This window comes from Aptenodytes patagonicus, chromosome 11 (assembly GCF_965638725.1).
Source record: "Aptenodytes patagonicus chromosome 11, bAptPat1.pri.cur, whole genome shotgun sequence".
Taxonomy (NCBI): domain Eukaryota; kingdom Metazoa; phylum Chordata; class Aves; order Sphenisciformes; family Spheniscidae; genus Aptenodytes; species Aptenodytes patagonicus.
In genome coordinates, this window is record NC_134959.1 from 16,372,844 (window position 1) to 16,398,302 (window position 25,459).

At 39.9% G+C, this 25,459-nt stretch overlaps 1 protein-coding gene across 3 annotated transcripts; it reads left to right on the top strand.

Annotated features, from left to right (window-relative positions):
• Positions 1 to 218: 218 nt before the first annotated feature.
• Positions 219 to 24,148, top strand: HEATR3 (HEAT repeat containing 3). Of its 3 annotated transcripts, XM_076349273.1 has the most exons (15): positions 219 to 338; positions 1,905 to 2,077; positions 2,873 to 2,960; positions 4,196 to 4,308; positions 6,125 to 6,234; positions 6,998 to 7,138; positions 8,504 to 8,787; positions 9,485 to 9,575; positions 12,572 to 12,729; positions 13,752 to 13,834; positions 14,092 to 14,228; positions 16,624 to 16,712; positions 17,539 to 17,682; positions 17,785 to 17,961; positions 18,901 to 24,148. In XM_076349273.1, the coding sequence occupies exons 1-15, from the start codon at positions 219 to 221 to the stop codon at positions 19,018 to 19,020; spliced, it is 2,028 nt and encodes a 675-aa protein (XP_076205388.1). In that variant the 3' UTR covers positions 19,021 to 24,148. The 3 variants fall into 3 exon arrangements, with proteins under 3 accessions (XP_076205388.1, XP_076205389.1, XP_076205391.1); XM_076349274.1 differs by lacking the exons at positions 219 to 338; positions 1,905 to 2,077 and adding an exon at positions 3,690 to 3,775 and having other exon boundaries at positions 2,933 to 2,960; XM_076349276.1 differs by lacking the exons at positions 219 to 338; positions 1,905 to 2,077 and having other exon boundaries at positions 2,943 to 2,960; positions 4,201 to 4,308.
• Positions 24,149 to 25,459: the final 1,311 nt, after the last annotated feature.

Here is a 25,459-nt window from a genome sequence, read left to right on the forward strand (position 1 = left end):
GGTGAGCCGGGCTGCGTGGGTGCCAAGGATGGCGTTGCCGCTTCGCTGTATCTGTAATGAGAAAGCTCGTCACCTGGCAGCGAGCAGGTCTTGGGCACGGAAGGCTGCGGAGGGCGGGCCTGGCGGCGGGGCCGGGCCGCGGCGGGGCCGGGGCTGCGCCTGCGCGGGGGCGCACACGTGGGTGCGCCGGCGCCGAGCGGCGCGGCGGCCGCGGAGCCATGGGGAAGAGCCGGGCGCGGCGGTTCCGCAGGGCCCCCTTCTCCCCCGCCGGCCCCGAGCAGCGCCGCGACGGGGAGGGCGGCCCCGAGGAAGAGCCGGCTGCGGAGCTGCTGGAGAAGGTGCGGGCGAGAAGCGGGAGCGGCCGCCGGCAGGGCGAGGGGGAAGGGCGGGCTCGGCGCGACCCCCGCTCGAGGGGGGACCGGGGGAGCGGGGCAGCCCTGGCCCGGGGCCGGCGGGGGCTGTGCCCGCCGCTGCGGGTGGGGGTGGGGCGAGGTCCCGGGCCCCCCCCCCCACCCCCCGCGGCGGTGTCGGGCGAGGGACCGGCTGCGGTACCGCCCGCCCTCGGGAAGGAGCCGTGCGGGGCATCCCCCGCCGCCCGTCCCTCCTGCTGCCGCCGCGTCGCTTCTCCAGCGTCACGGTTGCGCCCGCAGGCGGCTGGGCAGGGAGGGGCGGCGGCGGTCCTGCCCCAGGCGGGCCGGCGGCTGCTGCCGCTCGCCCCCGGCACCGGCGGGCGAGGGGCACGGCACCCCGTCCGGGCTCTCGTTCTCCTTCCTGTCCGGTTCGGAGGGGCTGGGGCAGGGCGGGAGGCTGCTGTGTGCCCCTCGTCCCAGGAAGCGCTTTGAGGCAGTTCTTGAGCGCTTGGGCTCGGGCTACCCGACTGGAGAGTTTTCCTACAGGTAGCCAGAGCGATGAGTCCAAGAGCCACGCGTAGGAAATAACTGATAGAAAATGCTGAAAAAGGCTGAGTTTGGCCACTTGTTGGCCACGTTCCTGGTTTTTGCTGAAGTATTACAGATGAAAACTAGTTTAAACCTACTGCGCACGTGACTTCAGAATCAGAAGTAAAAGTCTGTGTTCCTTTAAGTAAATAAATTCCCTTTGTTCACTTCGCCTAACTGAACTCATTGAACAAATCACTGCTTGATTATTCTTCTGGACTAACCTATTTAGTCTTTAAAAAAAAAAAGTTAAAAAAAATGTACAGGTGAGGATGAACTGAAAGACCTCTACCAGTTTCAGTGAGGCAGGATCTGATGTAGCACTGTTTTCCACTCTGCTCTTCAGCAGACGTTTATCTTTTCCGTTAGGTTTTCAACAAACTCCATGACCTTCCAGGATAGGCATTTCTGCTGTTGTATTATTTTTATGGTTTGCAGTTCTTGCATCTCACCTAAACCTCTGTTACAGCACAAGTCAGTGTCATCTGGTGGATGTAAAGAACGCTTGCTCCTTGTCTTTAAGCAGATGGTTTTAGTCTAAAGGCTATCATGTTTTTCGTATTTTTTGATTCTTCAGTTTTTCTTTATGGTGGCATATGTTATGTCTGTTATACTTGATGGTATTTTTTCCTCTGCTTTTGTCTATTTTTTTTTAAACATGGTAATTGAAAGTAGGTAAGAGGTCTCACCAGTGCCAGGTAGCATCAAATCTGTGTCTGAACTATGTTTCTCCTGTTAAACACCCAGAATAGTATTTATCTAGTCATACAGTTTACACACATAAGCCGGGCAAAGATTTATAAACTTCCATGGGAGTTAAAAGCTTTTGATTCCATTCAGGAGCGGTAAAACAGGAGCTACAGTGCTGGGCCTGCAAATCAAAAGGCAGATCAGTCTTTTCACTCAATAAAAACTTCCAGTTACCTTTTCCTTCGCCCCTAATCTGCCCTGTCTGTGTCTCCCCAGCTGCAGCATCCAAGTGCTGAAGTGAGAGAGTATGCCTGTGCCAGTATTTCCAAGCTGTTGCAGCAGAAGCATGTAATCCCAGCCTTTCTGCAGAGAGATGTTGTCCGGTGTTTAGGACCGCTGTTGATGGATCACAGTTTAGCTGTTCGTGAGACAGCTGCAGGTGCTCTCCGGTAAGCAATTGTTAATATTCAGTTAGAATGAGGTACTCCTGGCATGGTAAAGAAAAGAGTGGGGTTTTGCTGTTAAAAGCCATGAATTTGAATGCCAGCCTGTCTTGCTTTAACTCCATTTTGAGTAAGTATGCCTATGTCAGTCGAAGTCCCCGAGAGAGGGGCTTTTCTTGCTCCAATAGGCTGCCACGAGACTTTAATGTCAGGAGCAGTGTTTAAGTTAGGTACTACCATTTTATCTACTCCCAGTGGAATGCGCTGCTTTCCATCCTTATGTTAAGGAAAAAAATCAACAGTCATATGAAGAAATATAGAGAACTTGAATGCTGTTAGTATGGCATTTTGTGTCTTGATAACACTGTAGGAGCAGCGGGTTAGTTAGAGAATGCACATAGCTGGCTTTTTGAGAAACTTGTAAATATTGAGCAGCATCATTTTGAGTTGGTATTCTACAGTCAGACCTACAGCTTGCTTTATTTGTACAAAATGTAATGCTAATAGTTGTTAACATTCATGTTGTATCTTACACTGAGTAATACCTGACAGAAGCCATGTTTTAGTACAGATAAGCTTTCTAGTTAGGCTAGAAAGCAAGTGAATTTTTTTTTTCCCCTAACACCAAAGTTATTCTCTTTTATGTTAGGAAGGTAGAAGACTAAAGTTATTGATGAAGCAGATTGATTTTAAAACACAAAGTACCATAACCTTTAGAGAAGAATAACGAATGCACGGATTTTTTTGAAACATTCCTGGAAGGTATTGTATCTGATCCAAAGCATTTATTTTTTTTCCCAGAAATCTGAGTGCTTGTGGAGGATTTGAAGTCTGTGATGACATGGTGACAAAAGACATCATGACACCCCTTGTCGCACTTCTGAAGGAGGTGTGTTTATTTTTATTCTGATTTTAAAACTGATTTAGCCATTGAATTATCCCATTTTCAAAAATAGTTCAATTTTTGTAGCTATTATCAAGATAGCTATATCAGCTGTATGTGTCAGCTATATCAGATAGCTATTATCAAGATAGCTATATTCAAGAAGAAATGTTTTACGCTGAGGGTGGTGAAACACTGGCACAGGTTGCCCCGAGAGGTGGTGGATGCCCCATCCCTGGAAACGTTCAAGGTCAGGTTGGACGGGGCTCTGAGCAGCCTGATCTAGTTGAAGATGTCCCTGCCCACGGCAGGGGGGTTGGACTAGATGACCTTTAGAGGTCCCTTCCAACCCAAACTGTTCTATGATTCTAAGATAAGATACTTGAAAAATCTTTTAAAAGAATGTTTCAGTAGGTTTAATAGTACAAAAATTACTCCAGAGATTTCAAACCACTTGCTTCTGCCTCCTGCCCTGCTAACTTGGGTCCGTGGTGAGGTTTGCTGCCTAGGATGATTTTTACATAAACAGTCTGGAGATTTTGGGTCTGGACCGTCAGTCAAGACAAGTCTATTTTGTCAGTCAAGATCCAGATCCAACATTTATGTTGCAACATCATTCTAGTGAGGTTTTTTTGGTAAACAATTTTGTCTAAATGAAAGCTTGGATTTACAGTTGGGTAGTTACTGCTATTGTAGAATAATCTGTACTGAATACCTATTCTTTGTTTGGTCCAGGTGTTGCAGTGCAGTTTGGAAATTGCATTGAATTCTGTCACCTGCTGTCTTTGTATGAGCAGCCTTGAGCAATACCATCATTTTCTGTATGTTTCTTCCCCATTTTAAAATATGGGTAATAGCGTTATTGTAAAGCACAGCAAGATATTAGCTGAATTAATTTTGTGATTAGAAAGAACTGTTCAAAATTGCATACGGACTGTATTAGCAAGAAACAGCATTTCAGGTTCTAAAATTGCTGAGTATTTCTTTATAAAAAAAAATGCTTCTGAAGACTACTGAATGCAAAGCAAGTACTGTAAGAGTCTTTCTACAAGAGAAAAAAAATTATCAATTATACAATTCTGTTGTGGCCCAGTTGTCATAGAGAATAGGAAACTAGTCAGGTTTTCTGGTAATAAACACTTCATGAGAGAGCTCTCCATTCACTCTGCTGCTAATGTTTTAAGTTTTTGCTTTTCTTGGCTTGTTTGATTCCCAACCCTGGTCCTCTTGTTTGGTTGTAGTGTAGCATTGGACTAGATGCTAACCAGCTGTCTCCAAAGAAATGCAGAGAGATGAACAAAAATTATATTGAAGACATAGCCAACGAGGCTATTAATTTGCTGTGGAATGTATGGTAAGTGCTGTGTAAACACTGGCCTCTTAGAAGAGCTAAATTAACCTGTTCCTGAAAAAGAGCATGGTAATTGAGGCAAAAAAGAAATGGCTGTCCTTGCATGGGAAGATGTATTCAGTTGCTGATTCTGATTTCTGATTATGTTGTTCCTACATGTGCCTTGCTTAATAAATGGCAAGCCCTCATCTGATCTGAAATACAAGTTTATCTTCTACCATAAATTACTTCTGTAAGTGAAGGATTCTAAACATGCACAAAGTTGGTCATTAGTTTTAGGAGAGTGACAATTTTTTTTTTCTATTGGTTGTTCATCCTAAGTTCTGATAGTGTTTTCTGAACGTGTTCTGTCGTAGCCTCCTGTACAGTTTGGGTTGTGGGGTCTTGCATGCAGTACCTGTAGATCCTTATCGTGATACAGGAGATGGAGAAAATTAAATTCTGATCAGGGGACTCCAGTGCTCTGGGAACATGAGGAGTTTTTGTACTACTTCCTCCCTCTGCAGATCATCCCAAAAGTTGATACTAAATGTTTGGATAAACTATGCCTTAGTGGCTGAGGCATTGATAGAAATCTACTTAGTTATGTGGGAAAGAATGAGAGTTGTTCAATTAGTAGTTTACATTGGAAACACCAGGTGAAGGAAGAGAAATGGCAACACTATTAATACAGAAATGGCTATAAACATTGAAGTGATACAAACCTGTTCTGAAAGTTCTCCTTGAATTTTGTGGTGTTTCTCTTCGTTTTGTAACAGCTCCACGTCATTATACACTTTGGTCCATACAGAATTTTGGTTTGTACTGTACAGTATTTCAGTGGAGCTGCCTGTATGTCTGTCTGTATGGTATGGCTACTGGCTTGAGGCCTTATTTGTAAATTGGTTTTTTTTTAGGGATTGGAATCTAGAACAGTGCAGAAACTGCTTGCTCAGCACCTTACACAGAACACATGACCCTTTGTAACTCTGACTCAACAATGTTTTGTGTTCATTTTTTTAAATTGTTTTTGTAGACATAAGTGCTTTGGAAGAGGAACTATAATCATTAAGTGTGCTATAAATCACTTCTGTATTTTGAACTTTGTGGCAATGACCGTGAACTGCTGACTTCGTTGCTAAGTTTGGTACTGATAAAATTGGGGCTGGCATTGATGCTGAGACATAATATTTTCAAAAGTAAATTTTTGAAGACCCTTGTAGCTAGTTAGGTCCCATGCTTTTTTAGTTTGAATTTGTCTTGTATCAATATATTAGTGTAAAAATGGGAATAGCTGTGAAAACTTGAAGAAACACAAATCCCACTGTTAGATAATTAAAGTAAATGTCACATTTAGCATTGATTTAGCATGCATTTCTGAATATTAAGAGCAGTCATTTTCTGGAGTAAGTGAATATTGATGTGAGAGGCAACAGCCCGCTCTGTTGTCAGTGGGTTTGTGGATGAAGCCTTCCATGGCTGCAGAAAGCCCTGGGCTGGCTTGTAGCCCGCAGCTATAAACTGCCTTTCACGCTCTGGTTGGCTCTGTCCACGTGAGACTGTACTCAGGCTCCTAAATAAACTCCCAAATATTGTGTGTGAGGAAGCAGCTGGCAGAAGCCAGCTTTCCTCAAAGGTGTCCAGGGTATTGCAGCTTCTCTTTCTCCATTTTATATAGAGTTGATCATAACCTCGATAACAAAGGGTAGCTCTTTGACTAACGTGTAATTCTTAGGTAGGTTTTTAAAATGTGAGTAATAGTGAGTACATGTTACTTAAAATGTTGTTACAGTAATTTTTTCCTGGGAAAAGTGTTTTATTACTCTTTCTTATGCGTTAGTGAATGCAACAATACCGCAGTATCCATATTCAATAAAGAAGGATGTCTGGAGGCTGTGTTACATTACGTGAAGAAATTTTCCACCAATGTGGATCTGGCTATTTCAGTAGGTAAGTGGTAAAAAGACAAGATAAGGATTTAAAGACTTTTTTTTTTCTTTGCTATATGAATGTGACACTGATGTCACATCCATTGCATAATGCATCTGCCTTAGCGTTACTTAAACTTTACACTGAATGTAAGACTTGAAATTCCTTCCTGAACAGCACATCATTCAGAAGTTGATATCTGTTGTGCTCGTTTTCAGTCCAAAGGAGAATGGCTTATTGGTGGTTACATGGGAGGAAAAGTTTTGTGGAAAGCAAGCTCTGGATGGAGGCTGTGTTTTTCATTTTGTTTTCTGGTTTTGGTAATGAAGGGTTTAATTTGTAGAGCAAAGGACACAGTCCATCTAAAAAAAAACCCAAACAACTCCTACCACTTTCAACGTGTTTTTATTAGTAGTATAGTTATTACAGTCTTACAATGGTCTTACAAGTGTATGCGCTCGCAACATTTTTTGCTGTTTTCTCTAGTCAGTATACAATGGAGAAATTGAATTTTGAGTAGCTGAAATTAATACGGTTAGTCCCACGTCTGATGTGGTAGTATCCTCACCTGTTTTATGTACAGGTTTGCCAGAGAATGTCTTTTAATCTAAAACACAGTTTGTGAAGGACAGTGTCATACCATTACAACGTGTTGCTGCCTGAAATGTTTTTCCCTGTGTCTGTTTCATTACTCCGGCTTTCAGGAAGATAATGCTTTCTCATTAGGAGAGTGAAAGCTACTATTGGGTTTGTTAATTGTCTTTGTTGTTGTTGTTTGCTGCAGCAAACTGCTTGCAGGCAGTGACGGAAGATAACCCAGATCTTCTTTCTTCATTCAATGCTTATGCACAACAAGTGTTGGAAACCGTGATGTTGTGTCCAGAGAGCACAATGAAGCATATCCTTCTGAGAACACTGATAGCAGGTACGATGCTCGAGGGCATTCGTTGCTTTGTGATGGAGAGCACGGCAGGTAAAGGAGGGTGGGAAGGTGTGCTGGTTTTGGCTGGGGTAGAGTTAATTTTCTCCACAGTAGCTAGCATGGGGCTCTGTTTTGGATTTGTGCTGGAAACAGTGTTGATAACACAGGGATGTTTTTGTTACTGCTGAGCAGTGCTGACACAGAGTCGAGGCCTCTTCTGCTCCTCACCCCACCCCACCAGCGAGCAGGCTGGGGGTGCACAAGGGCTTGGGAGGGGACACAGCCGGGACAGCTGACCCCAAATGACCCAAGGGATATTCCACACCATATGACGTCATGCTCAGCAGACAAAGCAGGGGGAAGAAGGAGGAAGGGGGGGACGTTTGGAGTGATGGCGTTTGTCTTCCCAAGTAACAGTTACGCATGATGGAGCCCTGCTTTCCTGGGGATGGCTGAACACCTGCCTGCCGGTGGGAAGGAGCAAATGAATTCCTTGTTTTGCTTTGCTTGTGTGCACGGCTTTTGGTTTACCTATTAAACTGTCTTTATCTCAACCCACGAGTTTTCTCACTTTTACCCTTCCGATTCTCTCCCCCACCCCACCGGGGGGGAGTGAGCGAGCAGCTGTGTGGGGCTTAGTTGCTGGCTGGGGTTAAACCACGACAGAAGGACAGAAGGCTTAGTCTTCTCTGCTATAGTCTGGACATCCGATCGTCAAAGCCTGTATAGATGGTTCATGGGGTTATTTATGCCTCTTGGGATTGTGTTTTGGAGTAACCAAATATTTGCAACTAGTTTTAAAACTGTCTTAAATGCTTGATGCTGAATTCAGTACCTGCTCAGTGTGAGAACCCATTTTAACTGTTCATTGGTTTTCAATAGTGAAATGAGTCAGTAAGTAGTACAAGAATTGTTTTGATCTTAATAGGCGTAGGTTTTTACCTCAGATTCTCTACCTTGCATTCTTCTTTCCACCTCAAATGCTCAACCACGGTGATTTTTGATACTGGAGTGTAATAAATAAGTTTAATTTGAGGATCCTTAGAAAATGGTTATCTTGTGTGGATTTGCTATCACAGGTAAAAACTGTCACCAAGATTGCTCCGCATAAATATTCTGTATGTCCTTACATGCTGAAATTTACTTAAGCTTAAGATGTGGGCATAACATAGTTACTACAGATTAGTATATGAAATGCTAAACAAAAAAATACAAGTCTGTAGAGAAAAGACTTGAACATTCGTACTGAAATATAAGCACTGAGTATTTTAACTAGTGGAGGCTGTGTCCTTACAAAATATATGGCTATTACAGAGCTGGGAATTGAGTATTTTAACAGACTTTAATATTTCAACTATCTCATTTTAGGCACCTTCTGGAATATCAAGGATACCATTCCAACAGCCAGCCTGGGAAGCATGGTTAATGCAATCCTGAAGATTTTTTCAGAATCATTAGCAATAGATGCTGGTGAAACAATTATTCGTATGAATGAAGCTGAAAAAAACAGGCTAAAACTTGCTGCGGAGGCAGAAGCTGAGGAAAACATGAGTGATGTTACAGACAGCCGTGTTTTGACTGAAGATGATGACATGGAAGAAATACCAAAAGGAAAAGTCAGAAGAGAAAATGACATTTCAGACCTACTTCCAGTAAGTGTGGCTGGCTGGCTCGCTCTCGGAGAGCTGAGTGCATTTGGCTGAGCATCTGACTGGTCTTGACTGAACGTTAGCCCAGAGTAGCTACCTACTAGTGTTACTAATCCTAACTCCCAAATGGCTTGACTATTTTAGCTAAAACTTCAAAGCTGAGCATGGAGAATTCAGCTCAACTTGTTCAAATGTAAGCAAGTTGCATGGCACATCAGGAAAGCGCATTTCCTTTTTTTTCCTCTAGTGGAAGGTATAGGCTTATCTGACACTTCTCCCTGTAGCTACTGCAGGAAGTTCTGATCTCTGCATAAGGCAAGTGAGACTTTTAGTGGTTGTAACCATTCAGTTGTGAGTGGAGATGGCACAGACGTAATGAATGCATTCACTATTGCGTACATGAAATGAGTAACAGAAATAAATGTTTCTGTTAGGGCTTTAGCTAACATTAGGTAATCTTTTCTGTTACAGCTTTAGTGCAGGTGGCGTTTCTTAGAGGTAAAATTTGTTCTGAAGCATCCAGCAGAAAGATGATAGGTTTTGTTTGCCTCTTGGTTTTGTTTGCCTTTTTTTTTTTATAGGGAGGGATGAGAAGAGGAATTATCTGGATTGTGCTTTTAAATGGCAGCCTGGGTACTTTAAATTGCGCTGAAATGTTGTTTTACAAAATTAAATTTGGTTCATATTTTTCTTTTTTTAGTCTGATAAGTGGGAACTGAAAGAAGTGACAGCATTACTGATGGCTCAGCAGACTGCTCTGGAAATCATTGTTAATATGTGCTGCAGTGAAGGTTTGTAGGAATCTCTTTCATTGCAAGTGTTGTGGTCCCTGGAATAGATCATGTTTAGTTTGCTGTTTGGTGATCTTAGCTTTTAAGGGTGAATGCACATAGACTTCTTGTCCCTGATACCCTCATCTAGGGGGCAGATTGGATTGTAATTTCTATTACTAATTTAAGTGGTTTTTTTCCTCATTTAAATAATTTCTATCGCTTACATATTTTTTGCATGATACTACGTGTGCCAACATTTAAGAACAAACAAAAAAAGCACTTGTGCCGAAGAGATACTTCTTAAAAAGTATTACAGCAAATTCTTTGTTCAGTTAGAGCGTGGTCTGAGTGTTCATCTGATACAGTGTGGGTTTGAATCCTGTTGCAGGACTGGGGCATCAATTTTTTTAAAGCAGTTAATCTTCTAGTTTTGATTTAGTTTTGATACTACAAGTGTTGCAGAAGAAGGAGGAGAGACAGCTTTTGCATGCAAATCTGGCAGCAGTACAGATTTAGGCTGTTCAGAGTTCCACCTATGAGCTTTTTCGGAGGAGAAAGAAAGGCTGTTACTCTGGGGGGAGTAGGAAATAGATATTCTGTATCTTCTATGAGCTCTGATACTCAGTTTTGATAGCTTTTCTCCGAATCTTCAGGAAAATAAATGATTCTCAGATTCTGTTTAAAAACAAACAAAACCCCCAAAACTCAAAAAACTCCTCCAAAACCTAGAAATTGTAATTGCTAGTACAGTTCATGAGCCTGATGCAAAAGTAATTGTGTAGGAGATAACTTTCTAAGTAAATCTTTCAGGTTTTAATAAAATCCGCCGTAATACCCAGATATTCCCAATGGTGATTTTTTTTTTCTCTTACAGCGCAAGGAAATTCTGCACCTAGTATATGAAGTTCATTTCATAACTGCATTTCTCATCTAATGAGCTGTAATTCATAAGCTCTCCCCTTTAATTGGAAAATCTCTTGTGGATAAGCTGCATATTCTGCCATTCACTCAGTGTAATGTAAGGTTGATTGTGTTGTGTTTCACTACAGTACTTTACCCATTCATGGGCAGACGGAAAAATAGTCTGTAGAAATAAAGAGGAATCCAGAGGCAGCTGTTCATTTAATTTTCAAGTTATTTGAGGACTAAAATAGCTCTAGCCATTATGCTGAGTTCATAGAAACACTCAGCTTGCCTCAGAACTGAGGGAAATGACCAGGCTGGCAAGAGATGTGTTTTACTGAACACTGGCTTGCGTTTGGAAGAAGGAGAGTGCTCTTCCCTTAACAGGGACACGGGAAGGCGTCCAGGAGACTCCAGCATTGCTATCCAGTCTGTAGTTCGTAGGTTACCAGTGCTAGCTGAGATGGGATTGCCATTGGAAATGCTTCTGTATTTCCAAGAACGTTACAAGAAACCTGATCTTAGTTATGGGCTAATGTACCAGAATCCGGTTCCTGCTCTGCCCTGGTCACTCACTGTGAACATACGATGACTGTTGTCTTTGTTGTTGCTGAATTGCATGGTCAGCTCATATAGTTATAATTTAATTTTCAAAGGAGATCTTTGTTTTTGCTTTTTAAAGATGCAGATGGAATTTTTTTAGAAGAGGCAAGAGACTGACTGAAAGGGGGATGTCTGCTTTGTTTTCACGCTTGTTGCTACTGTGGGTTAGTAAAGCATAAAAGACAACTGTTTTCTCATGCAAAGGCTATTAACGCTAGCGTATTATGGCTGTAGAATTAATTAGATATTACCATAAGCAAAAGAAGATGCCTGTGTGATCAAGTTGCCACAGCCTGATGAGTTACTTTGCACCAGATAACAGTTGTCATCACCTTCAGATAAATTCTTAAGCTGCCGCACAGTGCAGGTGAAATGCATTCATTTAGACTTTCTTGCTGTATTTTAAATGAATGAATTTATCTTTTGCCACAGAAAAAGTGCATGGCTGTTACCATAGTTACCACAGTACCTGGATCTCATGTGAATCTGTGTTGTCAGAAAAAATTACTTGAGGCTGAATATGATATTTTTTCATCACAGTAGTTAAATATCCTGACCTATGTACGCAGGCAGAGCTTTCACCTGTCAGTGAGGAGGATCAGTCCAACCTGTAGACTTAGGACTTGCGTAAACACCAGTGTCACACCAGTTAAAATGTAACCAGGTTTAAAACAACTTTAGATAAATCAGTGTAAACTCTGTGGACGTAGATATATCAGTTTAAATATAAATGATGGACTTAGCTTGTGCTTGTCAGGCCAAGTCCGCCTTAAGCCATGGACAGATCATTCACTTTACAGTAGCTGTGCCCGTTGGTAACACTACCTCAACCCCTCTTGCCATGTTTGCCCTTACAGATCTGTTAGTAGAGTAAATCATGTAAGTATAAACCTAGTTTAATTTACTTAAAATATGTTGCCTGAGATGGCTAACAGAGATGATCTGGCTTGCTTTGGCTTGTTTTGCTGTCGTCACTTCCTTTCAACTGGCCTTGCTGTGGAGACGGTAACATCTTCATCCAGCCCAGTTACTGCCCAGTCAGAGGTCATCTGTCTGTGGCTTCAGTATTGCCAGGGAAAATAGTTGCCTTAAACTGATAGCAGTTAGTAAACAAGTTAAGTTAAACTGGTGTATTTGCATGCTTGAATCGACCTCAGAAAGTAAAATGGTACAATCCAAGTTAAAATCCTAGTAAATGCTTTATGAAATATTTCTTCTGTACTTTTTTTGATATCTTTAAGTGAAGCGTAGTTAATATCAGAGAAGGAAGTACCCATGTATGAAGAACCTCTCTCATAAGAATACTTTTGCCTGAGTGACTAGAAAAGAGATATTTTTGTAAAATAAAACAATTTAAACAAAAGTAGTACAATATATAGAACTGTGGCTTAATGGCGCTTGGTCTGTGTGGCCCAAAGACTCCTAAACCAAGAGCTGGAGCCAAGTTCAATTGGGAAGTAGGATACCTATTGCATAAGTGATGTTTCAAGACTGTCTTCTGTTCTCAGATCCCTCTGATGACGAATGGGAAGAACTCTCCAGCAGTGATGAAAGCGACTTGTTTATGGAAAACTCATACAATGAGGGGGGCGGGCTGCTAATGTCACCTCTGTGCCTCTCTGATGAGGTTAACTCAGCGTTTCTGAACAACCTCATTCCAAAGAAGGTATTGTCTTTTATTTTATTTCCAATACATGGTACAGTCTTTCCCTTGTGCCTGATTTGTATCCCAGGTTAGGCAAACAAATTATCCCAATCCATCTGGAGAAGAATATTTTTTTTAAATCAGTTTAGCTTCACTTTTTTTTGGCCTAGAGGTGGAGCATCATCACGTGAGCTGTCTTGACCTAAATAATTTCTTCATGTAAGTGGGAATAAAAGGTTCATGTGTTTCAGAAATGTGGTGCACTTTTTTTTTTCTTTTCTTAATTTGGCTTTTCCAAAGTACAAAGGTCATTCCTTGATTTGGACGTGGAAAAGGATTGCCTGCAAAAAGAAAGGAAACTTTGAGTAGAAGCATGACTGCCAGATTTCCATATTAGTTAAGTGAGGTGGAAGTAACGTATGTGAATGGCAACAGCCAGCACTGAAAAAGTGCGAGTTCCTCTTTCCCCGTTTTATACATAGTATCTGAAGTACAATATTTGACACTAACAAGAATTCAGATGTTCTTGTTTCAGAGTTTTGCTCATTCTTATTTGGGGTTGTAAAGATGAAGTTCGTCATTTGAATCAGTTATTATGCTCGTTCAGCAGCGTGGTAGAATTCTGACCCAAGACATCAAGGTGCGAGATGATTCAAGGCTTTTTGTACTTAATAGCAAGCAGTCTAAATTTCATGGCAAGGTCTTTCAGACTTGCAGCTATCTGAAAATTCTGTAGCGGAATCTGTAAGAAGAAAGATCTAAATAAAAAAGAATAGCAGAGACCTAGAAAATCACCTTTTCTTCAGTACAGTTGGATACTTAAAATATGCTATGCTAAACCCAGTGTATAATTGCACCATTTGAGTGATTGAGGAAGATTCTGGCATTTTTAGCAGGTGATACACTTGCTACCTGGAAAGCTTTGAAATACGTAGTTTGAAGTATCTGTTTGACATTAAGCTAAAATTTCAGTCTTCCCCCCCCAAACACACCTAAAAAAAAAAAAAGCTTTATTGCTTAACCTTTCTTTTTCCCCTCCCCAGATTCTTGAAAAAACTGCTTTTCCGAACAGTGTTGCTCTAGACATCTGTATGCACAATCCGTCTTGGAAACCATTAATTAAAAAGTAGGAATTTCATTGTCTCTCTTACTATTTTTCATGTATATTCAGTTGTTATAGAACTCTTAGAAGGATTGTCCATCTTTGGGTTGCTTTTAAGATCTGGACGATGGCAGAACTGATACGTGATTTTGAATAAAGAGGTGCAAATGTTTGTGTAAACTGCACACCGGATCACAGCCTTATTGAATTCAAGATCCTTCTTTGTATTTCGACATCTGTTTTCAAAGAGATCTGCTAAGTGCATTTTTTGTTTGTTTCAGACTGAATGCAGTGCAGTGTAGAGCCTTAACATGTCTTCATAGCATTTTGTTAGTGTCAGATGTGGATTGTCTTGGAGGAGTTTCAGCACTTCAGTCCCTTGCACAGCATCTCTCGCAGCTAGTCTTTTCTAAAACGGGTAAGATGTAAAGGGGGCTTGCTGACCTATTTCATAAAGATATAAGGTAGCCATGTACGTTGTTAAGTTTTAATGCCATTTTATTACTATTTTTATCCCTTTGGTTTTTCAAAATAAGGATACCGAATGCTGGAAATGTGCTGACAAAACGGTGTACCTTGATAAGATGTGTTTATCCATATTGCATTTTGAGCAAGTATGCTCCTAATGCAAGAATATGCTTTATGTCTCTGTGTGTGCACGCAGAAAGTCACTAAGTTAGTGGATGAATCCTGCCTTGCTGTGAGACCAGAACTGTTTGCTTGATCACATTTGTGATAATAATGGCAGTTTTTCATCAATCAGACAAGCCATGAAGAAGACAGGACATTTTCGTTTTAAATGTGCAAACTAGCTTAAATAGACGTGAAAAAAAAGGGTATCTAGCACAGTCTTTCACATCATTTTTTCTAGGAATCTTATGAAATTATGGCAAAGGTGGTGGCTGCAAAAATCTCCAGAATGTACATGCTTGTTACAGTAGGAAAGATAGCAGCCGCCTTGTCTCCAGGATATGCTTTATGCATATGATTGCGTAGCTTTACTGAAAATATATTTGTAATAAGAAAATGTGCAAAGTTTTTATGACTAAATATTAAAGCTGCTTAACTTCCTGTTATGGTCGTGGTCGATTTCAATAGAGAAGGCAATAAATTTCATTTTTCTAAAAATACTATTTTAGAATATCAGATATATCCCAGTAAACACTATAACGTATCCACTGTAGTTCCTCCAAGGCACATTATTTCATAGAGATACTGTGATGGTTTCCCCATAGATCTGCTAGTATCGGTATCATTGGATGGTGTAGTGTAGGCATGCAGCAGTTAGCATTTCCATCTACCTCCTGTAATCTTATACATCAAATCAGCATCATTCCAATAATACTGTTGGACCATTTATGCTATGATGTCTCTGTTACTGACACTAGAGAAGCTGAACCGAGATTACAAAAAAAAAAAAAAAAAAAAAAAAGTGATTCCAAGCTGATGATCTGGTTCCCTGACGGGCTGCTTCATTCAGACTATTCTGATAATCTGTTTTTGTTTTTAGGTCAGTGATGATGGCTATTCAAAAAATAAAAGATATTCTTAGAGGCTGGAAAAGCCTGCCAATTCTCAAAATTGTCAGAAAGCATTTTTCCGAAGACAGATCTGTTGAAGTCTAGCATATGCATGGCTTTGTCATTTCTTGTCTCTTAGAAGCTTGAGAAGCTCAGTTTTCTTCCCTTCCTTCAAGCATCTTCATTTGTAGCCACAAATGCGGTGTATGTAGTTCCTATGTGCTGTAGTGTATGGTATGACACTGCATTAATGCTTGAAAATACATCTGCCTGCAAAACACACTTTTTTCTCAGTGTCATTAAAGGCATGTGATCAGTCTATGGGAACATTATTACTGAGCACGTAGTGCTTGAAAAGCTAAAATGCAGGAAATGAAAATAAATATGAAGACATATGCAAGGAAGCTCATATAAAATATTTGTCTCATGCTTGAAGAGCAGGACTTGCAAGATTTCAGGGTCTGCATGTTATGCTTTGCAATAGTCAGTTCTTAGATGAAACTGGAGAAGCGGCTGGCTGAAGACAGAGGGTGCTAATAAATTAGTTTAATGGCCCATGTCCATTTTCGTTAACATGCTATTTTTTTAATAGTTAAATGCTATGTCATGGAAACTGCCAGATAGAGTTGATAACATACCAACATGTGGTTAGAAGGAATTCTGTGGTTTACAGGGTGAAAAAGAGGCATAAAGATCTAGTTGCTTACATGGGAAAGGAGGAGTTATGCATGAAATAATCAAGAGTTTCTGCATCTGGAGTAGTCCAGAAAATAAGAGCACGTTAGAGGAAAATAAAAAGCTTCAAGAAATGCAGAACGTGTATTGAAGATGATGGCTGGTATTGATGAATGTGTAGTCAAACAAGAATAATGCAGTGTTTGAATCGTACATTTCTGAAAGGTTATTAAACCACCAGAAAACATGCTCTTTATATGAATTGGAAAGAGTCCAGTGTTCTGGGTGTCTGACAAGCCTGCTTGGAAGACAGAAGAAAGGAGTTGAAGTATGCAGTCAGCTTCTGTAGTTAAGACGATGACACACAAGTGTCTTAACCAGGGATGTGCCTGAAAATGAGGACCAACTGTGGTCTAACTTCCAGATGCAATTAATACTGAATTCAAACAAATCACTATAGTTACAACCTACAAAGACCAGTCTCTGAAAATCTAGCTCTTCCTGTTTGTGGTAGTACCTGGAGGAACAATTCAGGGATTAAGGAATTTGTATTTCTTTGCTTCTTGTATCCTTCATCTTCCTGTTTAACTTTTGGCTCTGGGTTCAACTCTTTGACAGAACTCCCTACAGACACAGAATTCCTGGAAGCCATAACCAGCGCTTTGAGGGCTCTCCTACAAACAATGGCATCAAAGAACATCTCCCAGGTAAAAGCTTTCAAACGCAAATGCTCTGGTAGGTTCAAATTCATGTGAGATTGTGCTGGAAAGTTTTTGAAACAAAACCATCTAAATGAAGTGCTAAATTTCAGCAACTGTGAACACTGAAAGAACAGATTTAATAGCATTCACTCTTTGTATTTTTCATGGACGTTACAGGAATACTTTTTTATCTATCTTCTCCTTAACATGGAAACAGATGAAAGGTATTTCAAAACCAAAATGGCAATAAGCCACAGGTAGTATCTTTAGGAGATGGATAAAATGACAAGCATTTAGTAAATTAGCACCTAGAAATGTGGATTCTTTATTTCCTGATGTCATCTAGTTGAAGCTGGTTGTCCTTCTAGAATCTTGGCTGGACATGAATTAGTGAGCTAGATATCGGAATGAACCATAGTAGTTTGTTATACGAGACGTAATACTAGGTGGTCTGCTGGTCCTTTCTGCCTTTAAACTGAAAAATGAGCTTCTGTACTATAAGTTGTAATGAGTTGGAAATAGTTACTGAGCTAGATAAGTTTGTGAAAATCCCTTTGGGCTCAGAACTTTTTCCTTTAGCTTCATGACAGCCTTGGTTATGTTCTGGAAGAAACACCTTAAAAAGTTGAAAGGGAGAGTTTAACTGTTTTCTTGCTGCTTACATTTTCAGAATTCATGTAGTTTTCATAATAGAGGACTCTGTTTCTCTGTTATAAATTTGCCTGTGTTCTGTAAAAGCAAATGATCCAAATGTCATATTTGAGAATTTCCATGAAAATGTAACTATGTCTATCTTGTCGTTCCCCACCCCCCCGCCCCCCTTGCTAAACAGTGTATGACTCCTGAGCAGCTATTGGCTTTATGTGAAGCTGGTATTCACAGCAGCAATGCCAGCGTTAAAGTGAACGTAGTGAGCATCCTTGGAATTTCTGGCAGCGTCCTGGCAAAAGGACAAGACACAGCTGAAACACTAAAGGTGAAAAATCGAACTTTGCATTGCAAGCCTAAAACAGTTTTGATACTTCTTTCAATTTCCTTAAGCATCGCCGGAAAAATCAAATTTTCTCTCTTATTTCAGATGATTGGAAAATTTCTTCTTGAGGTTGCTATGAAGGAATCTTCTCTTGTGGTAGCAGGGGAAGCCTTGGATGCACTTTTTGATGTATTTGCAGATGGTAAAGAAGCAGAAAAGGCGGCGGTACAGATCAAGTTGCTTCCAGCACTGAAAGAATTTCAGCCAGTGTTCAAAATGAGGGTAGGCATCAAATGCAGCCAGCTCAGGGTCTCAACACACAGTGTGGGTTAAAGGTTTGAGATTTGGGCTGCTAGAAGAGATAATTAAGCAGGAATGTATGGCTTTATAAGATGACCCAAAAAAAAGAAAACAGATAATTGAATTCCTGATATTCTGCTTTAGAGGAAAGAAATACACTTACCTTGCAGTTCATGGAACTGTCAAGGTAACAGCGCAGCATCTGCATTCCAACATCTGCATTACACCATCAGCATTATTGATGTCAAAATCACTGTATTGTTCTGAAACCCTTGTGAAAAAAAAAATTGCTGCTGATGTCTCTGGAGGAGAACAGCTAAATTGGTGGGAGAGAAGTCCCTTCTAAAGTTACATTGACGTCTTTTGTTTTTAACTTGCTGTAGTTGCAGGAGGACATTTTTGTTCTGCTGTTGGTTAATTAAAATAGATCATGTATTCTGTATTTTCAAGAATCACAAGGCCAAAATTCTAAACTAATTTTAGGTACATCCTTGTCTTAAATAGGGTATGACCTTCAATATGTTTTTTCTTTAGTCAGATGAAGCCTGAGGAGTGACTTTCATAGTCTTAAAGCTAAGCACTATACACACAAAATACATACCTGACAGTGCTACAGTTGTTTGGTTAATGAGATGTGCAAGGTCTTTCATATAAAAAGCTACAGAAAATAAGTGTATGTTTCAGATTTATGAGTGAAATAGCATGCCAGTAGTAGCCTAGTTTTAGGCAGAGATGTATTACAGTAAATTGCCTTGCAGAAATAATCTAGCTACGCATGTGCACACGTGAACATGTTGGAGTTCTCAAAAGGCATGGGTAGCATGCCTTGATAGAAGACATATTTACAATTACTGTAAACTTTAGATGATCTAATAGGAGAAACTGATCCATTAGTAAAGTATATGTTTTTTGGTTTTACAGATGCGAAAAGAAGGCAAAGGACAATATAGTACAGATCAACTGTGTGTTCTTGACAATGTGAAGATGAATTTGAGAAGATTCATTGCATATCAGGAGACACTAGGGAAAACCCCAACTTGAAACATCGAGGAACTTTAAACTAAGGTTTCCGTTACTGAATAATATTTTCAAAAAATATAACCGTTTTGAACTTCTAAAATTTATTGAGCAGAGCAGTTTTGCTTTCATATTAATACTGCATTTTTTTACGTTCAGTATTTTTATACTTCTGGGTTGATGCAATATGAAAGTCACATCAGCATAAAAAGACATAGCATACTTTGAGATTAAGTGTTAGCAGTGATAAGAATGTGCTCTTGCAGTCCTGAGGTCTGTACATAGCACCCCTGTCATTGTTTAGAAATTCTCACGTATCCTGGTGGAAAACTGTAATTGCATGAAAAAGTAATTTAGAGAATATTCTCGGTTACATGTCAGATCAAGAAAAAAATTTTAAAAGCTTAAGATATTTTTCGGGGAATCGAGCAGTGGCAGAATGTTCATATTTGCTATTTGCTCTTACCTATTTCTAGAATTGCACGGGCACTTACGGCAAGCTTCTCAAGAGAAGTGTGTGACAAGGGTGTAGATTACTGTCAGCACTTGGATCTGTTACTTCATGAGGTTCATCAGAGAAAACTGTTTCAGATTCATTTATGATCAATTCAGTATGAAGGCTTTTTGCTGTGGAAATCAGTGTAAGAGGATCCTATGCTTATACGCAGCTCCCTGTTTTTACTTTATTTTGGTTGGTATTTCTGAAAATCAAGTCTCCTGATCTACTTTCTTCCTTGTAATTCTACGTCAGGATGAATTTGAATTCAGGGAAGTAGTAAACCTAATAAAAAGTAATTTTTTGTACTGAGGTATTATCTAAAGTAACTTTATAATTGCTTAAAATATCTTTTTCAAATATTTATGATAGGGATTTTTAAGCTGTAAAACACAGAAACTATTTTCAAAAAATGTCACTGATTCATGAAGATTGTATGTGAACTTCCATATATCAAAAGCTTTGGTTTTGTTTCTGTGAATGAGGTCCTCTCATACACTTTTTTTTTTTAAGGAAAAAAAACCCCAACTAAACACAAAAGCATTTTGTTATGCTTATTTTTGAAATGGGAGGTTTTTTCCTCCCTCTTCTCTTATCATGCTGCCTTAGTACAGGCATCTAGTTTTTGGCAAAATTTTGCCCATGGTGTTAGGCATGGAATTACAAAGACCAAATTTGCTTGGTTTCTTAGATTTCAGTCTCTTAGATTGGAAAGCAGGCTCAGGAACTGACCAGATAACTTGCAAATGACTGACTTTATGAAATCCTGACGTATGGTATTTTGTCAGATGACAAATGCGAGAGAAAGTGAAAAATGAGTTTAAGCAGCTATACTGCCTGGAAGTCCTGTTACTGCTATTACTTTACAGGAGTTGGATGAAATGTGTGGTGTGATGTGATGCGATGACTGTTAATCAAACGAGTGAGTGGGATTGGGAAGGCTCAAAGGCCATTGAGTCTGGCCTGGAGAAGTCCAGGAGAAGTCCTGAGGAGCATGGAGCGGTTGAAGGGTTATCCTGGGATTTGGCAGGGGCAGGCAGTGAAGAGGGCTGGCGTGTAACATCTGAGGAAAGAGTGGCTAGGTGGATTACGGTGTAAGACTGCACAGTGCATGGATTTTAATCCCAATGTTAGTTATACTTGCTGTACACTGAGGATAGTATAATATTAGCCTGATAAAGGCATTAGTATTTGTTTGGAGCACTTAAAAGGACTTTCACGCAGAAAGTTCTGCTCTCATTTTCTGGGTGCCACATTGAATTGCAGGGTGATCTAGGTTGGAAAGGATCTCTGGAGGTCTCTTAGTCCAGTCCCCTGCTCAAAGCAGGACTTACTTTGGAGTCAGATAGGTTGTGCTAGGCCTTGAGCATCTCCAAGGATGGAAACCCCCAACTCTGGACAGCCTTTTCCAGTGCTTGACTGCCCTCACTGTGAACACTTTTTTTTTTTTTTCTTTTCTTTTTCCCCTTGTACCTAGTAGGACTTCCCCCTGCTGCAAAATGTGCCCCTTGTTCTTTGACTGCACACCACCAAGAAGAGTGTGCCTCCATCTCCTCTTATAACCCCCATTTTTGGTAGTTAAAAACAATTACATTCCCTTTTTCTCCAGGCTGAATAAACCCAGCTCCCTCAGCCTGTCCTTGTACATTGTGTGCTCTAGCCTTCTAACCATCTTGGTGGCCTTCTGCTTGACCTGCCCTACTGTGTCTTATACTGGGGGGCCCAAAATTGGACACAGTATTCCAGATGTGATCTCATGAGTGCTGAATAGAGGGAAGTATCGGTTTTCTTGACCTGCTGGCCATGCTCCTGCTAATGCAGCCCATTATTTGTTAGCGTTCATCACTGCAAGGGTCCACTGGTGACTTCTCTTCAACTCACTGTCCACCAGGACCCTTAGGTCCTTCTCTACAACGCTGTTCTTTGGCCATTCAGTCTAGAGCCTGCTCTGTTTAATGGGATTAGTATGTCCCAAGTGTAGGACTTTGCATTTTACATCAAATGTAGCAGTCAGAATCTGTTTCCTGGGGACTGTTAAAACAATTAAGTATGTTATTTTTTGTTTAGGTATGGGTTTTTTTAGGTTACTAATGAGAAGAAACATTTCATCTTCCAATATGAATCTGAAAGTCGCAGATAAATACGTAGAAGATCAGGCATCCATTAGAAAACCTGGTTTTCTCAATATAATCTATCAGGCCCTGTTTTTTTCCTTCAAGTGAAAAGACAGACTGTCATTTAGATCCTAAACTATTCCAGCAGTAGGAATGCATGGATTTTTTTTTTTTTGCTATGCACTAATCAGCTGAATGTCTTAAAAAAAAAAATTGTGTCATAAGAAGATAGGTGCATAGTAGGAACCATATCACTTGCAGAAGTCAATGATTTTTAGTGCTTAAAATATTTGTTTCTATCTTCTGGTACACATGCCATTTCTAGCTAATAGCTGGAAGAGAAATAAGGACATGTGAAGGCATTTTGGTTTCTTGTGAGTTTATACTAAAACTCTTAACGTACAAAAAATAAAATAATCCCTTCACTTTTGTTTCATCTGAGGAGACCGGAGCACTTTAGTGAGTCTGTTTGGCTGAGGGCATGAAATACTGACAAGCTGGTGGTTCTGTCTCCAGCTCACCAGATACATTTGGGTTGATAAGAGGGGTAAGCTGTAGCTCTTGGGAGATTTTGTTGTTTTGTTAACCTCATCACTAATACTAAGGAAGCATGTATGTGATTTCCCGTGTCGTAAGATCTTTGCCAGTCTATTGCCCTTACCAGTGGCCCATAGCAAAATGGACCCCTCATCTGCCTTTGGGGTTTCTATGATATTACAGTTATCTAATAATAATTAGCCAACTGTGTATTTTGGTGTCCAGACTTTTATTTCTCTGAATGAGAAAATCTTACTCTATCACCTGCCTAGCTACCAGTTTAGTGTAACTTGCTCTTGGTGTCTAATGGAGGGCTTGTGACTGAATGAGAGGTAATAATTTTGTATGTTAATTTAGAGAGCATGTTCTGCTTGTAAGGGACAAGAGAGAAATTAATAGGAAAAGCATGGAAGACTTTTGAAGATTTTTGTCTATGGAAGACAAGGCAAGTTATCAGTGATTTAAAGAAGTGTCAGATGGGGGCCTAAAACCAGAAGAGATTTCTAAGTACAGAAGAGCTAAGCTGTAAGATTGGGACTATAAAAGTTGTTCTGACACAGTTAAGAAAAATTAAGGCAGCAGCAGAAGTGATGATGTGGTGCAAATTAAATGTTTTGGGGGCTCTTTTGGCACTGGTTTATTTAAATAGGTTTATGGTAAGCTTGAGATGAAGACAAGATCCTTGACAGCCTACCAAGGCAGAGCCAGATCTTGAAGATACTTTGAGGGTGGCAGAAATTGGACTGATCTAGACAGTGTGCAGCATAACTAAATAGATGCTAAATAGATGTAAGTGATCTTCATCAGTTCATGTAATCACACAGATAAGACTGGTACCAAAACAAGTATTTGAAACTGAATTTGTTTGCTTATCCTGGTCCTTAAGGCATCATCTGTCCGTGCTTCAATTAAAAACTACAATCCTTTGACAGTATGGATTGCTGCTTTATTTGTCTTCCTGTCTGACACCTAGCACAACAGAATCTGGCTCTGAGTTGAGATTTTATACCAAAATAGGTGCTGAATTTAAGTCTGTCTATGCTATTAAGGAAGAAGTGTGAAGAGGGCTGTGTGCTCCCTGCCCTGTGCAGAAGCGGTAGGACCAGTGGCATCTGCTGTTGCTTTCGCCTCTCTGCAGCCTGCAGAATGTTGAATCCCCAACTGTGTAGATAAGGAGTTATCACTGCTATGTGGTTTTATTTTTGCTCTGTATGAAAAGAAACAAGTGGCAAGATTTAAATAAGCATTTGTTGTGAAGTACTTTTTATAAGTCATGCTTCGACATTCAGAAGATGGCTATATACCACATTATAGTCAATAGTTTTAACTATTTGGGGTTTGTGGTGTGTGGTGAAGGTATTTTTTTGCACAGTATGTTTTTTTAAAGATTGTTGTCTTAAAGGAACAAGAATAACTTTAACCAGTACTACTTGGCTTGGTTTTATGTTTGTAATTTGAGAGAAAATATAAAAAAAATCAGAGCACAGTAAAATTACAAAATGAGAACTGTGTCAGAGAACAAATTCATTTAAAATCTGTTTGTAGTTTAATTTTTATAAATGAAATGCATATCTTGTGGAATATTAACATAAAACAACCAACCAAAAATGCACATAAACTCAAGTTCTGTTTCCTTAGTAAGTAATTTTCAGTAAAAGCATTCCCAGAGGATTGGATAGAAACGTCTAGCTTTACCTTTACTGTTGCAAATTCAAATTCAGGCAATGGTAGTGGTAACTGAAAATAACGTAATTGTTCCTTTCTGGCACAGATGAATTGAGCAAACAATCTAAATATAGTTTGCGCTGGACATACTGTTAAGATCCATAACATTAAGATAATTGGCAAAAACTGAAAACTCGACAGTCACAGCAGATTAAGGAACTTGAAGTTTTTCCACAAGGCCTGAAACATGGTGAGCCTTTCTGTTTGAAGAAGCTTTTACTTGAGTGGTGGGGGGTTTTTTGTCTAATTTCCAAATAAATTCAAACCATTAACTTTTGTACCTTCCGGGAAAAATAGCATGCTTCTAAATCAATTCACTCTAATTTCATTTTGTTTCTGTATTATTTTCAAAAGTTCCTTGTTTCTGTGAGAGGCATTTTGTCAGACATAATTCAGTGACCACATAAAAACATAGTTTGAGACTTGCACACAAAGGATATGGTAAGACTTTTTTTTTCTTTCAGATCTGGGTGTCAGGAACTCCTTGCATTACTGTTATATTAAGGGCTTAAATCAAAATGCTTATGCACTGAAATAAGATACCATTGTAATAATCTGTATGCTGTTAGAACGATTGTGACTGCTACGTGGTTTCAACACAACGGAGGGTCCCGATGCAGCCCTGGGGTTGTGAGTCGCTCACGTAAATACCTATACCACTTTTAAAGATGCATTGGGATTTCGGTATACCTTCTCCTGATTTTGTGTTCCTTTTTTGACAAAAATCTTGGCGAGGATTCTTTGTTTTTTTTCTCCTCTGACACGTGAAAACTTTTTTGAACTTCTAAGGAAAATTGCATTGGCCTCTCCCCTCTTCCCCGCCCCGTGATGGCGAGTGAAAGGCACTTCCAGAATTTAACTGAAGAATGGCTGATTCAGCTAGAAAATGCATGATGTTTCTAAATAACCTTTACTGAGAAGTTCTCTTTTTAGTAAGTAAAAGAGTTAAAGTTCAAAGTCATGATTAAAAAAATCACTTTGACCATATTCAAGTGGGGTTTTTTTTGTTGGGGGGGGGTTTGCTTTTTTTTTTTTAATACCCCGTCGGTACACTCCCTAATCTAAAGTCTCTGTGGTATCACACCACCTGTGTTGTGTCCTGGCTTTATTTGCTTCGGACTAGGGTTGCTACTGAGGAATCCCGTAAATTAATAAACCTCAGTCCTACAACAAAACTTGTTTATATTTATGTGCTATGAGTGTAGAACAAATCATAGTTTTTTGCAGAATTAGCTTTTTTTTTTAAAAAAAGGGGGTTTTTCTGTTACTGTTATCTCCTTAAGAATAACATGAAATCCTTTATTAGACTTATGCTTACGTTTCTGTGTTGTGTTTAAAAAAACTTTATGAATTGAAACCTTTTTATTTGCATCTTTGATGTAAGAGGAACATCAGGCTAGTGATTTTTTAGTTGCCTTTTTCTGGTACATTTATAATTCTCAGAATAACTGAAGAACGTGGGTTTTGGAAAATAGGGTTGTTTAGGGTGGTTTTTCTCCAATTCCAAGCTGTGCGTAAGTCCCACCAGTTTCCGCTTGGCTTTTGATGGTAGTTTTAGGTACAGATCCTAATTCTCAAAGCAATTAAGTCT